At 36.7% G+C, this 19,645-nt stretch overlaps 1 protein-coding gene across 1 annotated transcript in view; it reads right to left on the bottom strand.

The window, feature by feature from the left end:
- Nucleotides 1–19,645, bottom strand: part of VEGFC (vascular endothelial growth factor C) — an 83,861-nt gene that overhangs the window by 14,016 nt on the left and 50,200 nt on the right. The window contains 5 exon segments of the mRNA XM_068137036.1: nucleotides 699–1,029; nucleotides 1,287–1,396; nucleotides 3,419–3,570; nucleotides 11,380–11,570; nucleotides 13,517–13,730. Coding sequence (XP_067993137.1) covers nucleotides 699–1,029; nucleotides 1,287–1,396; nucleotides 3,419–3,570; nucleotides 11,380–11,570; nucleotides 13,517–13,730 — 998 coding nt within the window.

Genomic DNA, 19,645 nt, shown 5'->3' with positions numbered 1-19,645 from the left:
TTATATTATTATATATAGACTGCTACTGCTATTGCTGTAGAAGTAGTGGAAGGAAAAGCTCCTGTGATGTATAAAGTAATTACAGAGTTTTCTTCCTGACCAAATTACATTTTAAATGATGAATGTGGGTGGTCTGGTTTACAGTTATATATGCCTACTTTTCACAGAAGTCACCCAGAGCTATGCACTCATAAATCCTTAGTATCAGATGAGTGATTTACTCTATGATCCTACTCTAGTAGTGGGGTTGGACTAGATCATCATTAGGGGATCCTTCCAACCCCTACCATTTTGTGATTCCGTGTGAGTAACGTGATGGATCAGGAAAAAAATGAGGAATTGAAAATTAATAACTAACCCCTGAAATCTAATTAGGAATATTTATTTGAATTGAACTACTTCAGTTCTTGGGGAAAAATAAAGTGAGATTTTAAACAGCAAAAAAACCCACAGAGCTTAAACTTGCAGCTCATTTAATCAATGACAAAAAATAAATCACTTGAAGGGTACAGGAAACTAAACATGATTTCAAATATTCATTCTGCCTAGAAACTTTCTCTTAGAGATGGTAAAAGTCATAGAAGAGAAACTGAATTGAAGACAGGCTGTTTACTTAAGACTACAAAGCATTCATTCAACAAGACACAACCCAATCTTTTATACCATAAACATGAAAAGGCTAAAGACTGAGTTTTTACCTGCATGTCTGGTGGTGGAACCTCTTTCCCTTTAAGAAGCATTTGTTAGGAGATTCTATACATTCACAGATACATTTTGCAGGATTTAGTGGCTGATGTTTAGGACAGGTCTTTTTGCACACACACTGGCACTTAGCTTCATCAAATTCCTTGTTGGGCCCACAGGAAGCAGGGAGGAGTTTGTTTTTGCACATGCACTGACATGAGGATCTGTCTAATTCTTTGTGAGGTCCACAGCTTGAGGGCCGCAAGCCTCCTTTGCAGACACATTGACAGGTTTCTTCATCCAGCTCTTTGTTTGGTCCACAAATATGGAATCCTTCAGATGTGTCTAAAATGCAGCAAAGAAGTTGCACAATTATCAAAATTTTGTGTCTACTCTTCACCTATTTTCAAGTGAAGAAATTATAGCAAATCCATAGCTTTTCAGATGTTTTAAGAGCAAGCATACATCAAAAGACAAGCAACAATCAGTAATGTTAATGATAAAGAAAACCATTCGACTATTTAATTTTCATGCTTTTACTGTCTCCTTCAGGAAAATCAAAACATGGAAGTGCATTTAATTCTTCAAGCAAAACTGCTTACCAGAATCTCCAAGGTGAGAAGAGAAACCAAAATCATGCTGTGACAAACATCTGCAAATTTGGTTATTCCAAACATGATTTTTTGGACAGGTCTTGTTTGCCACATGACACCTGAGGAATGAAATATACTGATGATTTATCATAAGAACTCAAGAAAAAAAAAATAGAACTAATTTAGGTGCTGATAGCTTTTGCTTTGCTCCATTACAAAAACCTTTCTAAGAGCTTCAGCTCATTCCTGATCTCATTTTCTAACTCCTATCAAATCCATTACTAATTAAGGCTCTCCTCACTACAAGAATTTTCAACCATATACTGAAGTTTTAGCTCTGACTTCTAGAAGCTGATATTTGTACTTTCCTAATGTAGTTTGGAAACAGATCTAACCCTTGAATGTATGCTTCATATAGAAAATAGACCAGTATAAAAGATATTTACATGCCAAATAGTGCATAGGTGGTAACAGGCATACATTTTCAGGTTGGTTTTGGAAGTATAAAAAGATTTCCAAGCACATACATGTCAAAAGACAGTTAATAATAGTTTCTGTATGAAAGTTGTAAAGAGAAAGTGTAATTTCAAAGAATGAAATGAAACAATCTTATCATAGTATCATTCAGGGTTGGAAGGGACCACAAGGATCATCTAGTTCCAACTTTCCACCTTACATGGGGGTTATGTACCATTAACTGTCTCTTTCTCATCAGCCACTCAAATTTTGGACAGCTTTCTTGAATTGAGAGATTTGGACTTCAGCAATGACACCTTTTGACTTCAGAAATGAAATACAATAAACAATGGAACAGTTAAGTGTTCTTTACCTCCAAGAGATTTGCAGCCAAGGTAGTGGTACCAAAGAAAGCAAAAAATCTTAAGAGCAGCTGGTGCCTTTTACAAGAATGACTGAACTAAGCAAGCAGGTACACCATAGACGGAATATTCATTTAACATATTATCTCATCTTCCTTGACTGCAATTTCTTTATCATGACAAGTGACACTATAACTTTTAACAAGTCATGCCTAGCTTCATATATCCAGGCTGTGTCACTTACTGTTTCTGTAGTATTTCTACAATCCTCACCTATTAAGGCAGCACATACATTTACAATTTTAAGCACTTCTTATTTGCCTGAGCACCATTACTCATGCACTCAAAAATGCAAGTGCTGGGCCATTCTTCCGTGATCACCATTCAAGTACACCACTCCCCTTCACCACATTAAACAACTCTTTGCTTGTAAAGACAGTTGTAGTTTGACATCACTCTGCATTGCTTCATGTTTTATCAAGCTAGCATTTCCTGATTTAATTCTGCTAATGATCTCACACTTGCTCCCTTACTTGGCACATATGTCCTTTTGCCTGCCTCCATGATTCTGCTTGAGAAACAGCACAGATAATTTACAGATATATTATTGTATTCTAGTTTCAAAAAAAGCTCACACCTGGAGCAGGCCGGCTCCAGCTGGGAGCATTTCAAACCAACCACAGAAGAAGTCAGAGTGAAAGTATGAAGAAAACGCCAAGCATGAGAAGACGATGTTGATACAAATCCCAAGTGATCTGAACATGAAGAAAACACTATGTATTTCAGCATCAGGGTTGGAGACAACCAGCAAAAGAAAATAGAGCTGCTTTTTCACAAATTCTACTGTTTGCTAGTACAGAAAATTACTAGGGAATCTGGCTGAAATGTTAAAATTACTTACTGCAGCATTTTAGTAAAGTTCAAGAAGGCTGACTGAGAGTTAAAAAACACTTTGCAGAAAATGTTACTAACTCTTTCCAAATCATTGCCAACTCAACTAAATAAAATAATAACAAAAAGTCAGCATACTAAATTGTTACCTGTCAGTGTCAGGGCAGATAATGCACAAGAGGGGGAAATACTTAATGTGTACAACATACATCCAAACCGATATGCTTATCAGCTCTGTAAGTGCCTACCTATGAGCCACAGGGAAAAAATGTCATCTTAGAGACTTGATTTACATTATGTATATTGAAGGCCCCTCTGCTCCTCACCTCATCACTATATTTCTAAATGAAAGTGACAATTTTCTAACTCAGTTCAGCGTCTTGACATTCTGTATAAACAGAGTACAACTTAAGATACAAGTCTGATACTTACTGAGTTGGAGTTGCTGGTAAGGAACGTCTTATGATGGAATGAACTTGTCTGTAAACATCCAACTTTGACATGCATCGGCAGGACGTGTGATTGGCAAAACTGACTGTTACAGGTTTGGGGCCATGGGAGAGAGGCACTGTGATCTCAAACAACTATAAAAGGGAAAACAAAACAAAGGACTTCTTTTATAGATCAGTAATAGTACAAGTAAAAATAATATAAGGGCATACAAAAAAAGCTGTAAGGAATTAAAGTTTGAGTTGATGTTCTCTATCATAACTCAGTGGCACATTTAATTACACTGCTAAACAATTGTTAAGTGCAGAATGAATACAGTAGCTACAGAATGACATTTTTAATGTTAAACCCTATTACAGGCCTGTTAGCTCACTCTAACATTTAAACTGACACAAAAAGAAGAAAATTCACAAAGAACTCATTTTTCTTGAGGAATAACTTCAAATTGGCAGCCTTTTAAAACATCTAAAATGTAACATTTGGAAGGTACTTCAGGAAGTAGGAAAATGAGAATAATGTTTAAAAAAGTGTAAGCCACAACCCAATACATCAGTTGCAGAATTGCAAGGCTTGTATAAGACAGCAATATATTGGACTGAGATCAAAATGTTTTTGGATGAACAAGTTTTGAGCTGCTGCATACTATAGTTTTGACTTTCCAGTATTTGTATCAATGCAAATTATATGGCTGTTGTCCAGAATACATCTTGAACTATTAATGCTTCACAAGATATTAAGAAAAGTCCACTATTAATAAAATAATAATGTATGTCCTAGGTGTAGTTCAGCTAGTGTAAGAGGACAACTTCAGTGGTACCTTGTGGAAAAACTGAACATGTGATAACAGACAAACAGTGAAACTCATGTAGTTATTCCATTCAGGACATCTACTTTACGAAATTAATAAAGTTTCACTGCAAGATTCAAATCTCGATAGTCTCCTGAAATGTCAATCAGGCCAAATAATTTGAGGTCAAAGTCCGCAATGTTGCCTTTTAGATGTTTAGTCACTTTTCCAAATATATTTACCAATATTCCTGTATTTTCTTGGGACTTTATAACCTTTAAAAACTCTTATGATGGCGTGATTTTTTTTTCCCAAAGCTGAAGTAAAAGCCCACTATCGAAGACCAGGTACAACTTAGAAACTGAAGATAAGCACGGTTCTTTGCATGAATCAAATTGTAAGCACACTCTAGTTTTGGCGCAGATCAGTTTGCCAAGCTGCAAAGCATAGCAGACTCCAGGCTGCTGGAGGCAGCAGTGTGGGACCATCGCTGCAATTGCAAACCACCTAAGAGAGGTGAGGTTCCTGTCAGACCAACTGGCCTCCTGTTCAGCTTCAGGAGTATACTGAGAGAAGTTTCACTAAAACGCATGAGATGTACTAATTGTGAGTGGAAATGATGAACATAAATTACCTTAATCTACATTTATCTTAACAGCTAATGTTTATACATGAAGTAAAAAAAAACCACAAAACCCAACAAAACATAAACTTTTATGTTACAGGTTATATTATATTTGGTAGTGCATTTCTAGCCTTCATTCTTGGAAAGTGCTTGAGGTGATACATGAATTAGCATTTTGAAAATGAATATAAACCAGAACTATTTTCATTAATGGAAATGATGGAAGTGAAATATCAGGTCTGGAATTATTGATTTGTTCTTTCTACACTTCTGTCATCTGCACATGCTGTTAGGATACCATATTCTGATGCATATTGAAAAAGGAGCTATTTATTCTTCTCCCCTCGTAATGAAAATATATGAAAAAGAGATTTCACAGGAAATAAATTATTGAAAAACATTCTGTTACAGAAGATGTATTTTTATCCTCAGAATAATTAATTTTTTATAATCTCTGGTATTTTAAAATAAGATCAAATCTAAAGACAATCTCAATTCTATAAGACTATTTCTATGAGAAATGCACCATAACATTTGTATATGAGGCTGGTTTTTTACTCTTTTCTTTTCTGGCAACATTTCTGGTTGTGGATACTATTGCTGGTAGCCACATTGCCCAAATGAGTACTCTTCTTGAACATCAGATGGCTTCTATTTCTGTCTGATCTCTCATTCAGTAAAGGATTGCTTTTCCAGTATTCTTAGAGCCTTTGACTTTTTCCTTCCCCATTGCAAGAACTTCCCACAGTAAGAACTTCAATGGGAAGAGCACATTTTCTAACAAAAAAAGACTGCAAAGAATCTACAACTACCTGTCATTTTACAACTACCTTAAGAGTAGGTAGCAAGGTGGGAGTCAGTCTGATCTCCCAAGTACCAAGAAATAATACAACAGGAAATGGCATCAAGCTGTGCCAGGGGCAGTTTAGGTTGGATACTAAAAACAAAAAAATAATCATCACAGAAAGCAAGGCACTGAAACAGGCTGCCCAGGGAAGTGATGGAGTCACCATCCCTGGAATTATTTAAAAGATGTGTATGTCATGCTTAACAACACCATTTAGCGGTGATCTAGCAGTGTTGAGTTGATGGTTGGACTTGATAACCTTAAAGGTGTCTTCCAAGCAAAACGATTCAGTCCCCAGAAGAACACCTGATCTGACAGGAGTAGGGATTAAGGGCAGTTTTTTCAAAGTGGAGAGATTTTATTGCTGAAGTTTTAAGAAAAATGCCAATAATTATAGCACATTAAACAGCAAATTGAAGTACATTAAACAAGTATTGCTAGATTCGGAGGCAGATACCTCAAACTTAAAAGAAAAAACATGAGACTTGACTTGTCCATGTTGTCCTGTATCTTTGTGTTACCCACACTGCATTTTCAGGAAACCAGTAGAAACCAGCAGCTGAAGTAATACATGATTGTATAAAAAGTATATAGAGTATTATATACAAAACCCCACAACCCTTACAGCACACAAAATCACAGTCAAAGCTCTGTCCTAACCTCTTCCACTGAAGCTAGAATCATAAACAAAAGTCGGTTAAATCCTGTTAATCTCAGTATATAACACTTACTAATGGAAGATCTGTGTAACTGAAGAACATTTGAAAGTCACACATAACCAATCCATTTCATGACAACTTTACACATGCCATTCAGCCAGTCTGAGGCCATTTTGTCACAGAAAGCCAGATGGCAAGTGCTCCAGTCTTTCTCACCATTTCTAGTATTTCTCTTCAAAGTACTGTATTCAGTCCTTGTCTCCCTGGGTCTTTGCCCAATATGACATTTCTCCATGCCAGCCATCCCTCACTTCAACTAGTTTCCCTTTCAGCTAGCTCACAGCTTGGTTTCCCTTCCCTCTTTTTGGGCTCCTTAGCATAACTTTTGGCATTCAGGCACACACACGTCTTGTACCAGCTACTTTCAGATCAGCCAGGTTGCTTCCTTCCCAGCAAGATAAAGTTGGGTATATATGGATGACAGATTCTTCCTACAAGATGGAATGTAGGTGCCTAGGTCTAAAACTGCATTAGATTTTTATTCTGCTCCAAGTGTTTTAGCTACAAATAAATCCAAGTCTCCTATGTCTTTTGTTTTAACACTTTAAAGTATGTAGATTGTCTCAAAGATCACAATACACATATTCCTAACAGAAACAAAAAAGTATCATCTTTAACCTAAAATAAGGAAACATGATTTTTTTCAAGTTAAAAATAAATTTGAAGTATCTAAAAGAAATTTGGTTTTAATGATGAAGCCATATACACTTCTTTCTCACTCTGATCTAAGGAAAAGCAGAACCATCACTTCTGTTGATGTTTTAAAGCAAGATGAAGTTTTAAAGCAAAATCAACACATGAAGTTGAATCAGGTGTATGGCAGAGAAAATTTAACCCCCTGTTGTTAAAGAATATCTAAGTCAGTCTGAGAATGAGAGTAGAGTTTATAATGGAATATTTTGGATGATCTTAATATTAGGCTACTTACACTAGAGTTGTTTACAACTGAACAAGATTCTGTGTGAACATAAATGTTTTTTTCTCCAGTCTTTTCTGTCACGAAAAAAATGAAGAGCGTCGTACAGTAAATGGCCTGTGTAAAAACTGTGTGCTAAAACCACGAGAGTCAGTGGCACTACATGGATTTTTAAAAAGTTTTGGTTGTAGGACCTTTTACTAAAATTATTTTTAAAGGATATTTGTTTCCTGTAGTTCCCACCGACCATTATCAAGGTGACTTTATAGCTGCCTGTCACCCTAGCCAAACTTGAAATGTTCATCTGTGGAAATTACATCTGTAATAAGATGTATTTTAGGCTTAACAATTTCATTACACTGCATCAGCCAAAACTAAAGGGCAGCAAACCCCATAGACTCAAATGTCAGTTTCTTGTTCTTGTGTTTTCTGCCTCCCACTACAGACAGGTATATAATTAAAGAACTTTTCAGACCAATAGAAAGATGAGTAATTGGATCACATTTACAATGATGTGTCCAACTATAAAGAAAAATATTTTCCTTGGATATTTATTCATTTACACAACAGTTTTTTAAATCCATGAAGATCAGTGCACATGGTCTGTACTATGCTTCTCATATTAGAAGCTTGGCAAGAGGACACTGGGCAAAGATGTCTCTGAATAGCTCTACTCAACAAGACTTGGCACTCCACAATCTGCAATTACTGTGATGCAAAGTGCACCAGTCCCCCTTCTTCCCAACCTTGTTATTTCTTCAGCCATTCTTGCAAGGGCTTCTAGGCCAGAGCTGCGTGGTTCCGCAGACCAACCTGTAGCAGGCTCTTTTCAGTTCCCACACTGGCAGGGGCTCTTCCTTTATCCATTTATAGAGCTGAAGTGGAGAAGAGAAATAAGGGTGGGACCAGAGTGTGGTCTTGGACCTAAAGCTCAGCACGATTTTAACCTTAAACCATACCAAAAAATCTAACAGCAATCTGAATGTTTGACCAAAAGTACTATCAGAATGCCTGTTAAAAAGTCTTCCCATGTATTCCTCATCACTGACCCTTAAAAAGATGTATATTTTTGATTCACTGCATTGACAGTTCTTTGTTTAGACAAGGACTTCATGCCATACATTCTGGAAAAAGAGAAGTGGGTTTCTATACAAAATTTTTCTTTGCTTCACTGTCTAAATGAATTTATTCAGAATCATTATCATATGATGATCACCACATATAAGGTTATTTATTATATGATCACTTTCTAAAATACAAAATTACCAAAACGGTTATTTTCATATCAGAATGAGGGAAGCTTGTCATTTTAGATACTTTTCAAACACAGGATTCATGCATGACTTTTCCCCCACAGATTTACATTAACTATACTATGTTATTCTGATGGACTGTGGTTTATTTTTGAACGTTTTGCTTAAATTGATTGACTCTCAGTTTTCATAACTTGTGACCTTTGCAGTTCCTAAAGTGCCTGTAAGGCTGGCCAAATGTAACCAGTGTAACAGAGCACAATGTATCTAGAAAGATTTTCAAGGTAAGGACATAAGATTGTTTGATTTCTAAATTGAAACATTTCTATAGTGGAAAGAATACAAACAAGCTATTTGAAAAATGGTACATCACTGTTATTTCACTATCTAGCTTTGTTAAAACCCTCTCTATTTCAAGGCTTATGTGTGATACAAGAGGCAACTTATTTGATATAATGCATTTCATACCTATTTAATATGTTCCTTATTCTATCTTTCCATAATTGAATCACTTCCCTCTCTCCCCCTTGAAATTTTAACACTATTAATAGTACTCCTACAATCATCAGCCTGAAGCAGAAGAATGCGTTGAGAGGCATAAGCGATAGAGTTCTAAACAACTGAAAATTCTTGTGGCATATGCATCTCCAAATTGTGCGAAGGAACATGTACATCTCAAATATGGCAAACAAATCCAAGCTGTTAACTCATTTTCTGTGAGAAAGGCTTCTCTAAATCCAATTTCAAATTGCTTGGAAAGTCATTTTACCTTGAGGGACTATTACTGTAACCATGAAACACTTTTGCACCACATGATCTGAAAGAAGCCAAAAATCTGTCCAAGCTGTCAGCCAAGAGGAAGCAAGGAACGAGATGGCTCTTTGACATCTGCTCACTGCTTCCATTAAAAATATAAACAAAGCACCTACAGGTGGGGTATAAAAAAGTACAGTGGAAGGACGGGCTGCTGTTGCACCAGGTAGTTTCAACCTTTGAAACTGCTGTTGAATCATTCACGTCAAGGAAACCAGGAACAGGTGGTTGGTTAATAAAAAATTAGAAAAAAAAAACCTAACATAAACACACCACAAAACCTGACCAACCACCTTCCCCCTAGACCTTTATTGCACAAGCCACCACTTACAAAGTTGGGCTACTACAGTGTCAGGGATAAACGAGAAGTAAAAGATCTATGAATTAGCTTAATGGGCCCTCAAATATTTTCATACACCTTGTACCACATCTTAATTAAGAAATTCTCTCATGTCCCAGTCACAATTGTATAAACACTCCTCAGCAGCTACAGAAACAGTTTTTGTGAAAAAATGGTATTCAAACCAAACCAGTATACTGTTCTGTTTTTGCTCTTGATAAAGTTATGCAGCTAGGAAAGAAGAATACAGCTCAAGCTACAGCACTATTGACCTCTCTCTGGACCACCAGTGTTTCACAAACCAATCTGGGAACATCTGACCTAGTCCATTCTGGCAATCCACGATTTGCTCCCCATAAAAACAACCTCTCGGATTAGCTCTTTTTAATTAAATTTTCATGGAAGACGATATCAACTTTATTTAGATTTTAATGTCTGGAAGCAATGTTAAAGCTTGCCCTCTAGTAAGGCCTCCAGATGAAAAGTTAATTTCCCATTAAGCACTTTTTCTGCAGGGTGAGCAGCATGAAGTTATCTTACAGTGTTTATGCAACAAATATAAAGCTACAAAAATGGTGGTCTACAGAAGGACAGAAGATGCCTGGTTACTAACCATTTGTTCTCATTTAATTAAAGACATAAAAGGAAAACAGTAGTGAAAATAATTGCTCAGAAGGGTCTTGAATCCAATATTCTTTTCATCCTAATTGTTAGCTAATATAAGGTAAGCTCCATCTAAAGAAGGCTCAAAGCATGAAGAAGTTTCATGAGAGATGAACAACATTTCCATGGGCTACAAAGTTATAGAGGACTATGTAGTTGTGTACTTTCATTATAAATATGCACTACATCTTCAGCTAGATCAATCTAGTTGAATAAGGAAGCAAGATTTACACTAAAATTAGTTTTCTTCAAAGTATCAGAAAGTTGAGGTAAAAAGCAAAAAAGCCCACAACCAACAAAAATCTCGCCAAATACTGTAACAAATGCAAATTAGCAAACAGTTTGAAGAATTACTGTTTTACATGATTTTTGACAGAAATATTGTTGTAAGACAACTGTGATATAGTTGCTTAGAATAATGCATGTTTTTCCTTTAAAGATAGCTCACAGGCTCAATTTATAATCTCTGAACACTCCTACCTGATCACTAGCCTTCACTGAAGAATAAACACTGCGTGTACACCTAAGGAAGGTGCACTAAAACAAAACATACAGGTACATTATACTAACATCTCTTAATAGAGTAAATTTCAGTTCCTAAAAGGCATTATTTGCAGCATGTATCCTGTCTGCACATGTCTTGTAACAGTCTCCATTAATAAAATCAAAGGATATTTTTCGAGAGCACTCGCCTCATACAGCAGACAAAAAAATATAGGAAAGGAAAAAAAAAAGGATAGAATTAAATTTCATGGAGAATCTCAAAACTAAGAATGGGGCATCATAGCTTTTATTACATCTGAGGGAAAAAAGTGTTAAACACTTTCTTCCAGGCACTAGTCTCTTCAAGATTTTATTTGTATGTATTCTAGAACTGATTTTTTTCCTTCTTCATAGTAGGAATAAGAAGGGTTAAAATACACGTGACCACACATGGCTTTGCAAGGAGCACTCGGACTGTAATAAAAGCGAGAACTTACTGTCTTGCTGATGTAATTTGTGCTGATATTCATACACTGGAGTCCTTCACTATTGCAGCAACCTCCACATCTGTAGATGGACACACATGGGGGTTTAAAGAAGGTGTTTGTAGTTGCTCCAAACTCTTTTCCCACATCCACACACACTTCACGTGGCATGCACTGAGTTTTTCTCCATTCAGTATCAATACCTGCCAAGTTATAGGGAATTTCATGTGTTATAAAGTGACTGTTTAAAAACAATACTCTCCTGCAGTAAATCAGTAGGGTTTTGGTTTTTTTAAGTTTAGAATCAGAATATACATTGCAAGAGTCTCATTCAGTGAAATACACATCTCTCTGTGCTAACTTTTGACTAATATTTCTTCTTCACAGGGATGTGACATATTGTCATGGAGCAGAAGAAAAGTCACAGTGGAACTAAGAAGGAACCTAACAAGGTTGCGCTGATCTTATGGAATAGCAGTACAGAATGGTCTGGTTTTGAAGGGACCTTTAAAGATCATCAAGTCCAACTCATCTGCAATAAGCAAGGACATCTTCAGCTAGATCAGGCTGCTCAGAGCCCCCTCCAAACAGATCTTAAATGTTTACAGGGGTGTACCACCCCTCTTGGCAACTTGTTCCAGTGTTTCACTATCTTAATCATAACATTTTTATGTCATATATCTGGTTTAAATCTACTGTCTTTTAGTTTAAAACCATTACCCCTTATCCTATTGCAACATACCCAGACAAAAAGTTTGTCCTGATCTTTCCTATAAGCCCCCTTTAAGTATTGAAAGGCCACAATAAAGTCTCCTTGGATCTTGCTCTTCTCCAGACTGAACAACTTCAATTCTCTCAGTCTTTCATCATAGGAAATTGAGTCCATCCCTCTGATCATTGTTGTGGCACTCCTCTGGTCTCACTCCAATAGGTCTATGACTTTCTTGTGCTGAAGACTCCAGAGCTGAACACAGCACTCCCAGTAGGGTTTCACCAGAGCAAAAGTACAGCAGCAGAATTTCCTCCCTCAACCTGCTGGCCAGCAACTAAACCTTGAGTGAACTCTAAAGAAGTACTGCACATCTCCACAAAGTAATTTTAACCAGTTACACACAGTACTTGACTTCAACACTCTATATTAGAGATATTAAATTTGACACCTACACAATAAACGTGAAAACAATTGGATACATTTTTCCTTTGTTATCTACAAGAGACTAATTTAAAGCAAAATGTTATTATTTAGCAATTATGTATACCACAGGATTTAATTTGAAAGGTGGTATTTACCTAGACTATCCATGCAAATTGGGGCAAACATTTTATATCATGTAATATAGCCTTTGCACAAATACAACTTTACACTAAACATATATGAGACTTGCAGTTGTATGGCACCCTTATTCCCTCTTGGCACCAGTTCTTGATAGACTATTCAGTGGAAATGGAAATTTATCCTAATGTCTACCTTAAAAATCATCCATTAAGGTACATGATTTCCAGTACTGTCACAAAACCCCACCTCTTGCTATAGATTCTGTGTTTCTCTACCTGCAAGCACTTGCAATTGTAAGCTAATGTATTTTTATCCAGGCCATCTAAAACACTAATCAGTATTGACATATTTGTTTGAAAGACTTTTTTTTTTTTCCTGTTTTGAGTATAACATCATGCCAACTGCCCCTCTTGTTACAGGAAAAAGCTACAAGTAGATTATTTGTCGCTCTAAGACAGTAACGCATTAAGAAAAGAAAACATTACCCAGCCATGACATAATTGCAGAAAATTAGCAGGAACAATTCAAGGAATGCAATTATTAGTGTCCCCTTTGCTTTCTGCAAAATTATTGCGGCCTCTAGAAAGCAGGATTCCTTATATCTAAAGACATACATTTAATTTCCTACATCTGCTGAGCTGAGAAAGCAGTCTATACCTTTCTTGCAAAGGATGTACCAAAAATATGCCTGCGGAGCAACTTGTTATGGAAGCTTGACTGTCAAAGATTTTATATTATAGACATGACATCAAATCAAACTGCTGAGGTTGGATTACTGACAATGCTTAGCTTCAAAATATTTCTGACATAACTGAGAAGCCTTTGGATTTTAGTATTTTGTGTATTAGAAGGTGTTTTGTGTCCTCTACTTACTTTTCAGGATCTCTGCATTATAGTGTGCTGCGGCAAATTTCAGGGAATCGTCAGATCTTGTGTCAAAGCTGGAGTGTTCCCTGTTGTTTTGCCAACCTCCTTTCCTCAACTGACATTTGAACATTTTCCAGTATTCTGGGTAAAGTACTGTCATGAGTTCATCCACACTGGACACAGACCGCAACTGCTCTTCCAGATCTTTGCTTGCATGAGCCTGTCAAAGTAACATGCAAGATTAATTACTTTCTCTATTACACCAAGTTTGCTGGAAACTAATCTGAAAAACAACTCATACATTGTAAAATAAAGTTGTGCTCAAAGGGGTCCTCATTATAAAAACTGCGTGTCAGTCAATGCCAATGTTACTATATTGACAAATACTGAAATGTTCTGCTTCCAAGTATCATACCTGTAGTACAAAATATTTGTGTGAGAAAAGAGCTACAGAATTAAGCCTATACAGTTTGCAGTTTGCTTTTATTTTCTTTTAAGAAAGGCATCTTTACCCTGGAAATAAAAGTTTTCATGATAAAATTCTGCATACTTAACTCCCAACATATTTAAATGTCATTCATGTTATTTAGTATCACATACTTGCAAAGTAACAGAACATTTTTTTCCCCATGTTCCCCTAGTCCTGGAAAATCAAAACACCTAGAAAAAATAATTTATGTTATTTTGTACCCTATAGGGGAAAAATCGTAATAAGCAAATTCTTTATAAAGCACTAACCCTCAAATCAGGACTCAAGGACTTTCTGAACTGCACACTCCTCACTGCTAAGAGTTTCAGCTGAAACTCTTCAGGACTCTAAGAACCACACTCCTTAGCTTCTTGTTTCAAGAGCAGCCTTAAATCCTGGAATCTCACTTTCCTATTTGCTGGCTCTTAGACAAACTCATTGCAACTGCATTTTCATAAATGACTACAACTCAGATTTATATTATAATTTCTCACTTATCTGGAAGATTCCTCTATACTCTTAGGTGAAATAATATATCACATGAAAGGATTGTTATTATTTCCTGCCCACTCTTCTCATCCATGAATTGGGCGGTAAAGAGAAAGAAAAGTATTGAAGAACCTTTAGCCACCTTCTCAGACTACGTGGCCCTTAGATGGCAGTATGAGACACAAAATACAGAGGTACTCTGTAAAAAGCGTCTAGCAACTGTCTGCAAACTCTGTGCAGTTTACTACAAAGTTGTTGCTCTAAGTCCAAGAAACACCTGCAAGGGTAAAATGCATCCAAAACCAGAAATATGAAACTATAGAAATTCAAATTTAAGATTCCTTACCAAACTCCTCTATAAAAAAGAAAAATTCTTTCAATTCAGTGATTTTGAACATTATGTGAATGAAACAACCAGTTCTGAATGAGCTCACCTGAATACAATCTGCTCTTTGTCTCACAAACAACTGAAAGGGTACAAAATGACATACGCTGATGCATCCACTTCCTTATCAAGTGTCAAATGTACCTCCAGGTAAAGTAGATTCACAGAACTCATTTCCATAAATACAGTTACAGATGACAAAGCTAACACAGATTTCAAAGTGATTTTATATGTCAAAGTGTTACAAAGTTAAAGAAAATTTTTTCCACTAAAGCTTCACTGACCACAGTGTCATGAACATCTACTTTGTCCTGAAATATTTCAACAATCAAGCTATCAGTAGCAGAAACATGCTCATGCAGGACTTCCTCTTTTTCCTTGCCCCATATAAAGGCTCATCTCTAACCCAAGCCATCCAGCAAGCACTACCTTGGGGCCTTGCCCTCAAATTGCTTCTGCAGCACAGACCATCATGCTCCCTACCACCCTTCCTCTCCTTTACAGGATGCCACACAGGATTTTAATCAGTAGGTCACAGACAAAAATCCAAGCTGAACAAACAAATAATTCAGCAATTGCTTGCTTTCATCTCTCCTGAGAGGTGAAGAGAGCAGGGTTTGATTAGCCTCATTCCTACCAGACTCTTTCCTCAGAGTGCTGCACACATGTCCCTTGACTAAAGGAAAGCAGGCCACTGTAAATGGCACAGTAAATGCCAACACTGCAGACACTGTGTGTCTGACACACGATGGGCATCTGCACGGCATGGGAGGTCATGGCATTGAGGTGGCACAAGGCTTGGATACCAGTTCATTATGTAAAAGGCACAGAAATGAAAGCCGCATAGTCACCTAGTATCTGATCCTAGGAGGTCCTACCAGATCATGGAAATGACATTGAAAGATTTGTCAACCTTTGATTAAAAGCTGTGCAGCCCACTGTGAAGAAAACATTAATTAGGTTTTTGTTTCAAGGTACAGGCCTCAGTCATCAGAAAAATGAGTATTGAAACTCAAAATCACTTGGTAAGAAGCCAGAGTATGGAGCTGGTACTAGCTTATACTTCTTCAGTCCGTAAATCAAGTCACGCCTTTCCAGCTAGACAGAATATTTGATATACACATATAAAATACATATGAATAAAAGTCAAAACATGAAGAAATTAGTGGCTTTAATAAAGTATTGTGTCAAATTGAGTAAACTATTGTTTTGAAGTGAACTTTTTTTCCTGGATGTTCCATGGGCCAGAGTGCCATGTCCCCACAACATGAAGCAAACACTTAATATGAAAAAAAAAGGTAACTAACTTCTGGAGTGGATAAATAAAATAATTTTTAAAATTAATCATCATTATTGCATTTGAATTACTTTGTGTTTAGTGTAATAAAGTCATTTGCTTGTAAAGATCTCTTCAATTCAAACTCATTTTCCACACTGCGAAAAAACAACTTGATCACTAGAGGGATTTTGTTCTCTCTCCTCTTTTGATTTAGCAAGAAAGGGGAGAAGAAAATACCTAACTGTATATTGAATTGAGTACATGCAGGGCCCCGAGGTGGGGGAAGGGAGTTAGTTTTTAGTGTGTTTCTAGTATTACCTTGACACACAGATCAATGATCTCTTCCTGGTACATTCAATGTGAGTCTATGTATTTTTTTAACCGCACCAAATTATTCTTATCTGTGTCAAACTGTTTAAAAAAACATATGTGTAAGGAGCTTGTGGAGTGATTTAATTTTCTACAACAGTCAAACTTGACTCCTGACATGAACATCAAACAGAATCATAAATCTTGTGGATTAGAAGAGTGTCCCTAGTATACAGTAGAAGCATCAGATCATTAAGGATTGTTAGAAAGAGTTTCTACATTTTTAAGAGAGAAATGCAACTGCTTCTGTAAATAAAACAGTTGCCTAACAACATTTGTTATTTTGTCCAAATTTAGTTAATTTCACAAAAATTCACTGTCTCAGTCCCTACCTTTTATCCCAAATTTTCTGCCTTTTCTTAATTGTGCACTGCCTTTAGTATAGGACACTGGTAAAAAAAATAATTAAAAACTCAAAATGATTTTGCAATGGAAAGACTTTTAATTAGAATTGATGACAGGATGCAAAGAAAATAACATCAAAAAGTGTACTACAAATCAGAGGAGCTCTAATTTTTCATTAATCTTATGCAAGCCCAGATTAGTAAAGTTTAGAAAGAAATACTGTTTGTAGATACAACTACTGTCGCTAAGCTAGTTTTTCCCAAATATAATTTTAATATATTAAAATAAAATAAAAATGGCTCTGTTGTCTGAAAGTAATATAATGTTAACAAAGTTTGTGATAAAAGAAATTCTACAACTTTTAGGACCAAAGTAAGCTTTTTGATAAATGTAACAGCACAGTGGTTTTCATTTAATCAGTTGTAGTGGACTCTACATGAAATCCCAGACTCATCACATGATGGTTAAATGCTCTGCTCTCTGTATTCTACATTGAGAAGGAATCAGGAAATCGTGCCATCAGGGTCTGCAGATGCACTAATTTGTTTTTTTTTAACACCCCTGCTCTCAAAATAAGTGTTTACCTCTGACCTTTGACTGGCCATTCTAATGTTCTTGTAATTTTTTACATATTATCAATGTTGTCCTGGATGATCACCTAACAATTCTAGAAACTGTCTGTATTCTGAAGAAAGACATTGAGCAAACCCTTGGCTAGCCAACCTCCACAAGATAACAGACAATACTTAGAAAAATAACAACTTAAAAATACAAGAATTAAAGGAGAATACAGTAAAGACAAGCCTGCTTCATTTCACTTTCACATTACTTCTTGAGGAACATGTGAAAGGACAAATACACATATAAATAATGCTATAAGGGTTGATGACAAGTGCCCTCTCACTATTATTTAACTTAGGAACATTTTCTTCTACCAAAGTATGTTTTTCAGAATGTGGCTTCCCATTGCACAGAGTCACAGAAAGTTAGGGGTTGAAAGGGACCTTGAAAGAACATCTAGTCCAACCCCCATGCCAGGGGGGATCACCTAGAGCAGGACACACAAGAACGCATCCAGGTGGGTCTTGAATGTCTCCAGAAAAAGGAGACTCCACAACTTCTCTGGGGAGCCTGTCCCAATATTCTGTCACACTCACAATGAAAAACTTTTTCCTTATATATGTTTACATGGAACCTCCTATGCTCCAGCTTGCAACTGTTGCCCTTTTTCCGGTTGTTGAGTATGTCTGAGAAGAGCCTGGCTCAATCCTCCTGACACTCACCCTTTACATATTTATAAACACTAATGAGGTCTGCTCTCAGTCTCCTCCTCTCCAAGCTACAGAGACCCAGCTCCCTCAGGCTTTCCTCATAAGGGAGCTGGCTCCACTTCCTTAATCATCTTTGGGGCTCGTGCTGGACACTTTCAAGCAGTTCCCTGTCCTTCTTGAAATGAGGGGCCCAGAACTGGACACAATATTCCATCACCAGGGCAGAGTGGAGGGGGAGGAGAATCTCTCTCGATCTGCTGATCTCTTCCCTTCTAATACAGCCCAGGATGACATTGGCCTTCTTAGCCACAAGGGCACATTGCTGGCTCATTGTCATCCCTCCGTCCATCAGGACACCCAGGTTCCTTTCCCCTGTACTGCTCCCCAACAGGTCAGCCCCCAGCCTACATTGGTACATGCGGCTATTCTTTCCCAGATGCAAGACTCTACACTTGTCCTTGTTGTATTTCATTAAATTTCTCCCCACACATCTAGGTCTTGCTGAATGGCATCACAGCCTTCTGGTGTACACCCAGTTTTGCAGAAAATTAAAGCTTGCAAAGGGAGAGGCAGGATACCAAATATACCCTATAGGCATTAACAAAACCAAAGCTGTGACAGATTTTCCATGCATTACATTATTTGTCTTTCACTTGTCCCTAGTGTCTGCCTCTATTATTAATAACAAAGGTCAGAACACTTAATATTTGGCAGCATGCTTGACATATAATTGATAGTGCAATGTGCTTTAACGATACTTTATGCATCTGCCAGACTACTGCTGTCAACTTATTTCATTTTCAAGGTTTTTGTTGAAAACTCCTAATAGGAATATGCTGTTTGTAAACACCTCCATTTTAATATGATTGAAATGCATTTAAATTATTGACTGATTGAAAGGTATTAAAAATCAACTAGTTGAATACAATCCTTGCAACAGTGTGCAAACAAATGGATACTGCAAAAGAACAGTATGTATGAACACTAGACTCATATAAAACTTCACTGCAATTTTCATGTATTAAAAGTCTTAATTAAATAGCTTAGCCACATTTTACATTGATCTCTTGTTTTTTCATACTGGAATAGCCCTGATTTTGAACTTGTATGTACTAATTTGTCACCAGTAAAACTGAATAATGCAGTTTTGCATTTGCAGCCTTTTAAGTTACCATTCAACACAGTAACAAAACAGTGCCTTACAGAAGGCACTCTTTGGGTAACAGCGAGGACAGTTTTTTATTTCAAGATATTGTAAGTAAGTAGCAAAAATACTGCAGTTAATTTGAACTAAATTGAAACATCCTGAGAACAGCAGAGAGATTAGAATCAGTTTCTGTTCCAAAGACCTTACAAAGCATATTAGGCAAACATAAAAAGTAAGAAAGAAAGTATAAAAGAAATAAAATGGTCTGATCTATATTATGTGTTCTCTACACATTCTGGCATTTTAAATACCAAAAATAACACCAGGCAAAGAAAATAAATAAAGGGGGGATGGGGAGCAAGTAAGGGAGAGAATGCACAA

This window comes from Melanerpes formicivorus, unplaced genomic scaffold (genome assembly GCF_026170545.1).
Source record: "Melanerpes formicivorus ecotype bairdi unplaced genomic scaffold, bMelFor1.0.p_v2 SCAF_4, whole genome shotgun sequence".
Lineage (NCBI taxonomy): Eukaryota > Metazoa > Chordata > Aves > Piciformes > Picidae > Melanerpes > Melanerpes formicivorus.
Note: the sequence above shows the minus strand (reverse complement) of the source record. Positions and strands in the feature narration are given on the sequence as shown.